This window comes from Lathamus discolor, chromosome 5 (assembly GCF_037157495.1).
Source record: "Lathamus discolor isolate bLatDis1 chromosome 5, bLatDis1.hap1, whole genome shotgun sequence".
NCBI lineage: Eukaryota > Metazoa > Chordata > Aves > Psittaciformes > Psittacidae > Lathamus > Lathamus discolor.
The window spans coordinates 11,266,290-11,277,580 of record NC_088888.1 but is presented as its reverse complement, the minus strand read 5'-3'; the positions used below and the strand labels follow the sequence as shown (position 1 = coordinate 11,277,580).

General features: G+C 40.9%; 1 protein-coding gene across 2 annotated transcripts in view; it reads left to right on the top strand.

The window, feature by feature from the left end:
• The first annotated feature begins 229 nt into the window (after positions 1-229).
• The window catches only part of XDH (xanthine dehydrogenase), a 58,967-nt gene continuing 47,905 nt past the window's right edge, over positions 230-11,291 (top strand). The window contains exon 1 of one of the 2 annotated variants that reach the window (XM_065679739.1): positions 230-346. Coding sequence is in view for 1 of the 2 variants with exons in the window: in XM_065679738.1 (XP_065535810.1) it covers positions 7,407-7,460 (54 nt within the window). In the remaining variant the exon portion in view is untranslated. Of the gene's footprint in view, positions 347-7,210; positions 7,461-11,291 lie in introns of those variants that run through there. The other variant, XM_065679738.1, reaches the window with a different exon arrangement.

Below are 11,291 nucleotides of genomic sequence, written 5' to 3'. Positions count from 1 at the left end.
ATCTTTCCCTCTTACTGGAAGTATTCTATTGTGGTAATAAACCTGGTAATATTATAGGACTGGAACCATGGTAAGTCTTGGAGAGAGATGCATTTGAAATCCTGCATTCAACTCCACTGTGTTTTCATTTATATAGAATAGCTCATATTTTGTTCAAGGCAAAAGGCTTTTTGTGTTGTCTTTATTAAAGTGAGTGATGTTGACTACTCTGCCCACTTGTCTTGTCTAGATCTGATTTATCTCCTGGAAGGATCACTGAAAAAGACACTGCAAAGAAACTGTGGATTTACTCAGCAGAAGCCAGACAGAGGTGTGATTGGACACTCCCCTATTGCTAGTTACAGAGGTAAGAAGGCAGTAAACAACTAGCAGTCTGTTAGCAATTTCTACAATCCCAACCTTGTTAACCATTTAGGGCACATTCACCTTGTCTTGGGAGAAGCAGCTCTGAGAATCCTGTATGCACACATCTTCATACTGTGTCTTATGCTTCCATCTTTTTTCTACAGTATTTTTCTAAGCTGTTTGGTTAAAGCCCATCTTCTCTTAATTTAAAAAGGTTGTTAATCATGTCTACATCAAGATACATCAGCAGCATTTGCCTGACAGTACAGGTATAGCTGTACTTGTTAGGTGTCTGCATTAGTCATACTGGATATTTTATTGCAACAGCCTTGTAATTCCTTTATAAGTAAACATCTTGACCTCATTTTGCCTGCTCAAATTCTGCAAAGTAATCTTCTGCCAACCCATGAAAACTACCAGCTCTGTCTTTTGTATTCAGGTAGAAAATAATACAGGATACAAAGTAACAGTGGGGGTAACCAGTTTTATTATAAAAGGAAGCCACTCCAATGCAAAAGGGACATGAAAACATGTACCTGTTATGAGGTGGTATGAAGGGTAGTCATGATAAATGATCAGAAATACTTGGAATCTTTAAGTTCATGATGCAGATATAGGAAGAAGTGTAATGAAGGGAATACATTCATCTCCCATCTGGTTTCCAAGTAAATTCTTGAAAAGTAAAGGTAACTTGTTCTTCATGAACTGGAAACCTTCAGGAATGATGGTGTAAAATTCCTGTTCAGTGCCTTTAAATGTCCATTCTTGGCATAAAGTATATCACTGAAAGCAGCGAGTCTGAGTGTGAGGTTCTGATGTTTGAAAATAATCCAGGTAATTAGGATATCATTGATATGTATCTCCCTGAGTAGTCAGGGATTCAGAGACACGGTTAAGGTGTACATGAGGGGTTTAAAGTTGCCAGGGGAGGGGAACATCAATCCTTTCCACTCCTACCAGTTTGATGCCAGTGCCAGCAAAAGATGCCCAGAGCCTGGAGAGGGATCTCAGGTCAGTAGGAGGGCACCTGAAGAGCAGCAAACGGAATTCCAGCCAGTAAGATGGCTTCACCAGGGGCCCAATTCAAATGCCTTTATGCAAGCACATTTAGGTGGGAAATAAACAAGAGGAGTTAGAGATGTGGGCATGCCTTCAGGGGTTTGATCCGATTGGCACCATGGGGATGTGGTAGAATGATCCTACGAGTCATTCTGGAGTGTTTGAATGGAAGGATACAGGCTTTTCAGCATTGACAGGCAATCTTAATACAATAACTTAGGCTGTAAGAGTCTTTTTTATTTTGTGTTGAGACTGTAGGATATCAGGAACATGGCTTAAGAAAATCTGTGTTTTGGAGATGAAGTAGGATTGAAGGGGAAACACAGGACTTGAAGTAATTTAAGTTTCAACTTCTGTAATACTCGTGTAACATTATCCAGTTCGTAGGCTGTTCAAGGTTTACTTTGAATGCGGTTAATCTTTCATGCACTGCTGCTCTTGGAAGGGTGTTCTTCAACATTACTGCTATGTTTATGGCTTTCCTAATTTTCACCTTAAATGATTCATGCTGAGTTTATTGCAATTGCTCTTGAGCCAGCCCTATCCATGATTTTCCAGCGGGGCTTTTTCTTTCCTGTCTGATGGTTATTGTCTGTTACTATTACTGTTACTGTCAGTATTTAGAATGCATTTGTTTTGAAGAGAGCTCACAGTCTGGGGATACAAGCTGACCATGATGGCTGTAATTTGAGGCACCTAGCCTGTTTCAGTGATGATTATGGCATCTGTTCTCCTGTATTATACTGGTAACAAAGCTCTGCTGAAGTTCTCCAGGGGACTGACGTTCCATACTTGTCCAGTCTTGCTAGATTAAGTGTACTTTTGACAACTCGGACATCTTAATGGTAGGAGCTAATAGGGAGCTAGAAGTAAACTGTAGTACAAGATATTAATATGCACAGGATTCTGTTTAGCAGGGTCTGTGAAAAGAGAGGCAGTCTTGTTGTTAGATGAACAGAAGTAGTTGGAGAATGCTTGCAAGCTTTTGGCATACAGATCCTTCCTAGACAGAGCAGTTAAGTGCCAGGTTGATTCAGAAAGCCTCCTTTTGTTAGCAGAAGCAGCTGTGAAGGATTTATTGTCTTTTGAATGAACTGTCCACTGAAATGCTGCATTCTAAAATGAGAAAGTGATTAGCAGTGAGATACACAGGGCAGCCAGAGCACTTGTGCAGATGCCCAGACAGGTTTAGGACAAGATATTAAATAGAAATTATCATTATAGTTGGTATCAGAGTTTTGACAAGGAGCCATATGCCAGATTGCATCTGGTGTATGGATGAGAGAAAACTAGATTTAATGATCTCCTGAGCAAAATTCATCCGTACCTTCACAGGGGCAGAAGAAAACAGCTGAGGCAGACCTCTGTGTAGAGACTATCCCCTGTGAAGAGCAGCAGTGGAAAATTGGACATGTAGGGTATGGTATGGGAGCTAGCCTTTACTTATTTAGACTGGCCCTGAAGCTGCTACTTGTCTGCTCTGGGATCTTGGAATATCAGGATATTATTTGAAGGCAGAGAGGGGGTGCTTTAGCAGCTGTTCAGAAGCATGAAGAGCTCTGCATAGTTGTTGCAGCTGCTCCCCTCTCCTTTCCTCAAAACAACCGCTGGAGACGGTGCTTCCACCCATGACAAAGGCAGCAGCCAGTATATAAGGGGACTCCGCTTCCTTCTGGTGCATCCTGGGGCAGAGTTACAATGAGTAAATGTCATAAGATACTCCTAGAACGTCAGCAAAGAAGAGAAAGAAAAACTAAGAAGAAGGATTAAAATACCTTACTGATTTTTATTGAGTTAGATTATTGGACAGGTGTTTGATCTCTCATGATACCCTGAAGGCAAGTAAAAGACAACTCATAAGTGTCAAGTTAGCTGTTGCTGAAGATAATGCTGATGAAAAGCCTGCTTGAAAACAAGTTGCTTTTCAGGTCATATTTGAAACATCCTTTGTCTGGTCCACTGGAATTAGGTAATGAAAGAAAACATGTGGATGAATTGAACCAAGTCTTGCTTTGCCGATTGTTCTGAAGACTAGTGACAACTAATACTTCTCAACTGAAGGCTGAATTAACTTAGTTCATTTCTTCTAGCTGTCAGAGGAAGCCAGTGGTAGGACTAAGAAAAGAACTATAATTAAACTCCACCCATCTTCAAATGCAGGTGAAGAGATCATAATTCATGAAACGAACCCATACAATTAGAAAATGTTCATACAATTATAAGCTGAACACTGAATGACCAGTGATTCATGAATAATGACCCAGTATCCACTCACAAACCTCAGTGAGGAGATCCAATTTATATTTGGTTTGTGACCATGATCTTTTTCAAACCTGTACCTGTAACCAGAAAGACCTTTTGGGAGACTTATAAATGAAGTATGAACAATAAAGTATGAACATCCCTATCCAGTCAGATAACAAGTCCACTTAATTCAAGAGTCTGTCTTAAACAGTGGTCCATAGGTAATGCCAAGGAAGAAGAGATGTCCTCAGGCAACACTCTCTGCCTTCACATTCACAGTCTGTAATCAATACATAAAATAATGAATAAATAAATAAAATCAGAATTTTAACCTATACAGAGAACTCACAATGAAGCAGCACAACCATCAATAGCTTATGCTCTGGAAAGAATCTTGAAGTGAGATAGGGAATGTAAAGCCCTAGCTAACCTGGTATGCCCTCACAGCTGACCCTGATTTCAGCAGGTGGAGACCTCTGGAGATCCCTGAAAAGAATGCCAGTGCGTGCTCCCAGAAGGAATATTTGTGCCAGCTGAAGTTGAATATCCAGATGCAAAGCAAACAGTGGAAAGATGCACATGTTTTGGCAACAGTGGGTACTTACAAGGTTGTAGCAGTAGTCCAGCTATAAGAGAGGGGTAGCAGGTACACAGGATTAATGCAAAAACGTTGGAAGCTTCGTACATGAGCATTAAAGGACTGACTTGGGACTTTGTTTTCTTTACTCTCCGCTTTACCAAACTGTTCCTCATAAATCCCTCCACAGAACCCTCTTCAGAGTTGCCTGTGTTTCTTCCCTCCCATTTCTTGCAAGAAGAGCATGAGAAAAAAGCAACAAACCTTCTCACCTTTGGTTTAAACCTTTTCCTTCATTACCTCCGGCATTGGTTTGTTGTTGTGCTCTCATACATTTATTACCTAATTCTGGTGGTAAACTCCTTTGGCAGGAGTAGTGTTTCCTTAAATTTCACTGGATTTATTGAGCTCCACATAGGATCATCTGCAGAACAGATTATCATTATGATTGCAACAGCCAGGTCTGTAGGATTAACCAGTCAGAATGAGAAAAGCCAGTTGCCTTTTTTTTTTTCCCCTAGGTTCTTGACTAATATCAGCTCCTTTCTGAGCTCTTTAGTGCGTGAGTGCGACTGCAGGGAATTTGGGACTTCTAAAACGTACCCATCTCTGAGTTATGAATGGGCAAAGGGGTATTTCTAAAATGGGAAACCTGCTAGACTTGAACTCACCGGTAAGTCAGAATAACTTGTCTCAGAATCAGTTTGTGTTTGTTTGACAAAAGGTTTTCATTTTAGCTCACTCAAGTGAGTTCTATGTGAATGGAGATGTTCTTCTGTAATACAAGTTTACTAAGGGTTTGGGATTTTTGGGTGGGTTCCCCTTCTCCATCCCCATTTTTCTCTGTCATTTCTGGTAATTCAGTTTGGCTTGGGGTGGGATTTCCAGACTTCACCATCACGAGCTCTTCTCCACCAGTGTTATTTAGAGGGTTTGGAAAATTCCTGTTCTAGGTGTCTCTAGTTCTCTGCCTATGAAATGGGTATTGTAATAGACTATCCTATCAGGACGGCAGAGAATTAATTTGGTATAGTGTGATCAGTGGCAGTGCTGAGAATGAGGTCTGAAGTGTTATATTACTGTGTAATCTATATACAGAGGTCACTATATATAGATTAGTTTTTTTCTTATGTGTACATATAAATAGTAAGTTCCTGGGTCAAAAATACACGTTATGGTGGAATATCATAAGCTGCATTTACTGACTTAGCAGAGAGGGATACTTTAGCTGTAACGTTATCACCAGGGCTAGGCAAAAATTTATGCATGGGATTCCTTAAAAAAGAGATGACATGATTACATGTGTTCTTTAAACTGAAGCAGATCGTGCATTATGGAAAACACAGATTAGGAAACTAAGCATGTTTGATTTTGGTGTTAATGCTGTAATGGCTGGTTGCTTTAAGATTGCTGTAACATGTTACCTGTGGTTATGAGTAATAATTGTTATTTAAAGTATTACAAAACTATTTACGAGTACTAAGCTTGTGTACACTAATTTTAAGATTGATGCTTGCTACGTGAGGGTAGTGCTTATATAAATTTGCACAGATATAAAGCAAAAGAGCTGAAGATTTCTTGCAGAAAAGTGTCATTTTCCTAATACTTCTATAATACAAAGTGGGAGGTGCCAGACAATAGGTGTCAGCACTGGTTCAGTTATGAACAACTTCACTGCAGCTTGTGTTAAGCACAAGTTTGCTGTGAACTAGACTTTGAACAAGCTGAATGCCTGTAAAGAAGTGCTGTGACAGTGTTTGGCACTTACAAAATAGCTTTTTTTCAGGGGATAGACTGGGCAATAGAATACACGAGTCAGAAGATAAAAGCGGGTAAAAATAATGTATGTATGGTATTCACTCTGCCATGTTTCCAAAGTACTGAAGGAAAGGCTGTTTCTGAAAGCGGTGTTTTAATTGGATTTTGTTGTTTTGTGAATTGTTCAGAGAGGTTCCTGGGAGGAGACTTTGATGAAGCACTTTCCTAGGGACTTCAAGAAAACAAAAGAAAGCCTAATTGAAGCTAATAAGCCTGGTAGGCTGAAGAAGGAAAGCAAAGCCACAAAAATCAGGATGGAGCAGACAGCACTAAGTACAGTGCTAGGAAACTTCCATGAGACTTTGGAATCATGCTGGTTTATGGAGGGATTTTGAACTGGAACTAAGGGTTTTGATAGCTTGTTCGTGAAATCAATGCATGTCACATCCAGGAGGCTGTGGACAATTCTGCAACAACTTTGGACGCAAAACCAGGAAGACTTAATGCAAGACGTACAATTGTGCAATGGAGAAACCAGATGGAACCCCATCAAGGAAATGGAAGACAAATTCTTCATAGAATTGGATTTCCTCTGTGTTTTGCTGGTGACACTCACATAAGGATATACAATCCAGGATATGAGGATTAAGCCAAAAAGATGTAAGCCTAAATGCTGTAAGAGCCCAGTGAAAACATTATGGTCTTTGACCAGCACCTCTTTTAAGATGCTGTATTAGAGTGTCAGTTGTCTAGAATTGCTTTTATCTGGACAAATGCTTATCTGTTTATACTATGTCCTTGCAGGTGGAGGATACTGTAGCTTTAAAACTGTAAGGAAAGATAGTGAAACAGCCTCGCAGTCCGTCTACCAGCTGATGTGCATGTATGGAGGAGTTGATAAATAATCAGGTGCTCTCATTAGAGACCTGTGTGTGGTGAATGCCAGGGGAATGGCTATGCATAGAGCTTTTCCTTGTTAATATTTGGTGGGGGGATAGTTGAGACACCTCCCCCCACCCCCTTCCCTGGAGTGTGTGTTGTATTGCAAAATCCTGTGTGTTCCTGGCAGCTGTTGCAGTGGCACACTCCGAGTGCCCCAAGCCTGGCAGTATAATCTAAAGGGAATGCAGTTGAATTGTGATCTATTGCTATATAAAAGGGGGCGGGTCACTCTGCTGGTTCCAGCTCCTTTTCTGTCATTGCTGCTGCAGAAGCACCAACCAAAGGCAGCTGGCACGCCTCTTCGTTGGCTCTTACATAATGTGGGGTTTCACAGGGCACTGATGTAGAAATAAAGTCAAACATTCTTGAGGCAGACTCACATTACTTGTATCGCTGGTGCTCACTTCGCTGTGGGGTGTAGGGCTGCTCTTGGGAGGGTGATCTGTGGCCCTGGTTGAGTGAATTTTGGAAGGTGTGCAGGATGGCTCCAAGCGACACAAGGGATGAACTTGTTTTCTTTGTGAATGGTAAAAAGGTAAGGAAGATTCCAGCTTCGTGTCTTGATTACTTATTTTTCTGGTAATCTTTTTCCTCCTTTCAAGGTTTCTAATACCAGCGCAATTGCCATGGCTTTTACCTATTAAATTGTGAAGACTGCTTATTGCTTTACTAAGTGGCTTTCTCTCTTCTTTGACTTTACCTTGTGAATCACTCAGAGTAGCACAACTATATAATGTTCCTTCTACATTTTAGATTTGTTGGCAATAATTTACTGCAGTTCTGAGGTGACTAAGTAAAGGTGCACTGACTTCATACAGGCATTTCTAGTAGAAATCATTTCAGTAATTACAACAGATCTGGAAAACATAACTCATATGTAAATATCCATATATAATTTGTATGTTCTGTATGTAATTATGACTTTTGATTTTTAAAAGGGGTTTCAGCAAAATGTTCGTTCCATTTCCATTTAGAAAGCTCTAAAATCAAAGCCCATTAACTGATACTGTTTCCTAGATCAACTGCTGACAATTACCCAAGAAGCTGACTGTGTCTTGCAGTAGGGTGTGTGGTCCTTGCATATGTTCAACACCTTTGTTTGCTCCAAAGCCCCTTCTCTGTTTGGATTTCCCTGGCTATCATTGCAGCCTTGACTATTCAAAAGCTTGGAACAAGTCAAGGCTGCCTGTTTTTGAACTACGAGTACCAAGTTAGCTCTGTGAGCTCAGCTCAATGCTAGACTTGCCCTGCTGCCTTCCCCTTGCCTAGATACTTGGGCAGGGAAACTTGTGCCGAAGTAGCTTCCAGCTGGGAGACTTGGGGAGGGGAGAGGGTTGCATATCCACTGTCTACTGTGGAGCTGAGAGTTTGTGCACTACTTAGGGGTAAATCACGTGCAGCACCAGGTTTGGGCTAGAGAATATATATGTATTTTATTTAATCCTTTGAGATTAAACAAACACATTATTCTTAGCTAGCTAAAAAGCTCTGAGACCTGCCCTATAGACTGGCACAGGTCTGGTATCATTTTTGCTTTTGTTGATCTTTCCTACTGGTTTAATCAAGTGTAAATGTGGGTGAGATTGTTGGTACAATGAGGGGTTTTAGTTACGAATTTGAATGCCAAAACTGGATTGGAATTTGAACCTCCCAAGGTACTAGAGCATTTGATACTAAAGTTTTGTTTTATCAAAGTATCGATAGTTAGGTAAAGAATGAAGCTTATCTAGAATGGATTGCCAGTTAGTAGAAGGGCTTTTGAATGTAATACTGATGTAGAACCCAGTCCTGTTTCTGAGGTTCTGTAAACAAGGGTGACAACTAAGCTTTGCTCACACAGATCAGGAATGGCTCCTATGTCAGTGTTAATTGACATATCAGCCGTTCATTGTTTCTAGAGGGAGGTGAAAACTTGAAGCTCCAGGTTAATCATGGCTAGGTAATAGAGCCTGATCAAGACTGTGAGGCAGTGGCACAAGATGATGTGTGAATTTCATCTGATGTGTTTTCTGCTATGGTGGGCACAGGTGGCATACCATTAACTTGTCATCTTCTTGCTCTGTGAAGGTTTTAGTGACTTCAGCTCCCTACTGTGTGAACCCCAATTTTTAGAGGGTGAGCTGGGAGCATTGTGAGTCTGGCAGTACAAAGTTGCCACAAACATGTTGGAAAATCCAGACCCTGACACAAGCCAAGTACACTGCCTTGTTTTCATTTTCTGATATGCTCTAATGGAAGAGAATTGTAGTTCTGATGCCAGAGCAGCTAAGGTTCAGAACCAATATGCTACTCATGGTAGGTATGAAGAGTTTATAAACAAATTCTTGTATGCGTTTACAGCTTCAGCATTTATTAGTAGTTATGTATTTTTAGTAGTACAGGAGCATTGCTCTGCAGAAATCAATGGAAAAGCCCTTCTTCTTGGAGGAGACTCTTGGCTAACATGAAAATGTATATCAGTCAAGGCAAAAAAGAAGGGACTGAGCTGCACAGAACTGGTTCTGTGGGACTCTTTTATGTGCTATGAGGCAGAGAGGGGAAGAAAGAGCAGCCTAGACCATGAAGGCTAGCAGTGGAAGGCAAACAGTTCCTTTTGTACCTGTTATCTGTTCTTACTCTGTCCTGAAGCTCATAAATATGTTGTGAATGGCGTTGCCCTTGATGCCTTTCAGCAATTTTTATGGAACTGCAGCTCTTGTTTACAAAAGCCACATCTCAGAGCTGACCTTGTGCATGTGTAAAGGGGTTTATCACAGTGTGATCTTGACAGTTGTTGGCTAAGAAAATCCCACCAGGGAATGATTAATACTACCAGTGGTATCAACTCATTCTGTGTGTCAAGGCTGTCTTAGTATCCTTCCCTGCTGGCTCATGGATGTGACACTGCTAGCAAAGGAGCACGTTCCACTGATCAGAGAGGAGAGGCCTTCCTGGGTTGTGCTCTATTCAGAGCCTCTAGTGACATTTTCTTCCTATTCCCTTCTTGGATGTGCTGTCAAAATGGCTTGAGTTACACCACCACCAAATGCAGGTTTAAGAGAGAGAATTGGGCTCATGGGGCAATCCAATCTGTGGCAACGAATGTGGAGTTTGTTGGGACATGTCTGCACAATGAGATGTTATGTGATAGAAAGGGTGGTGGGAAGTGCCTGGGCAATGCTGCTGAAACAGCAGGTAGCAAGGTAGGATGTGGCTCCATCCATAGAGTCCTGGCTAAATATTCCTGTTGATTTGCTGTGAAGAATGTGACAGCATTGCCTGTGAGAAAGGTTACTGCTGTGTGAATTCTTGACAGCTTGACATTGATAATGGGTTGCCCATATTCTGTCATAGTACAAAACTGCGATAAGAGGTGGTTGATAAGATAGGGACTTTCATGGCAGCAAATCCTTCTCTCTTACTTTAGCCTAGTCTGCAGTGTTGTCAAAGAAGTCTCTTCAGAACAGCTGAGCATACTTCACATTCAGGACTGTTTATTTTAAGCACCTGTTTACTTCACTGGGTATAAAGCTTGGCACAGAACTAACACAGAGTTATCTGTGTGCACACAGAGTTAACACAGAATCTGCCTCGAGTAGAATGGAAAACAACACTCAATTGAAAACTAATAGTGGCAGTTTTGTTTTCCTTAGCTGACAAGTCTGTCTGATGCATATATAGCATGTCATTTTAGTTCAAACACATGGAGTCAATATTTCTATTTCTATTCCCATTCTGAGTGTTAAGAGGGGTGCTGTGCTGGAGGCCACATTAGACCTCTTCCAAAGCCTGTGGATGTTTGACTGCAGATGGGACCAGCCAAAATACAGGAATTTTTTTTGAGCTTTGGAATTCTCTGGGTCCTACATAAACAGTGAATTACAAGTTTTCAGCATGCTGGTTTAAAGCAAAACAAAATGTTCTCATGAGCAATAGCAGATTCACATTGTGTGGTTATATTCAGTCTGTTCCTCGGTGTTCTAATCCTTTGCCCTAGTAAATGAATTTGAAATCTCTCGTTACTTCAGGAAATACACATTCACAGATTTTAAGGTCCTAGAGGACCTTTACCACTGACTAGTCTGACTTGCTGTGGGGCAGTCTGGTTAAAACCTTCCACCTTCTCTTCTAGTGCCTAGTTGAGTGACTAGGGACTAGTGATTGGATGGGAGCTTGTTGTTCAGAAAGGCATCTGTTTCTCATTTGAAGACCCTAGCTGATGGAAAGCTTAGCATGTTGTTTGGTAAACTGGGAAAGTTTCCATTTTCTTTTCCTTTTTGTTTCTCTATTTAGCTTTCTCAACTACTGTTCTTTTAAATTGAAAAACCCTTTCTTTGACTTTTTGGGAATACTAATTTAGACATGATGCTTTATGTTGTAAAGGCAA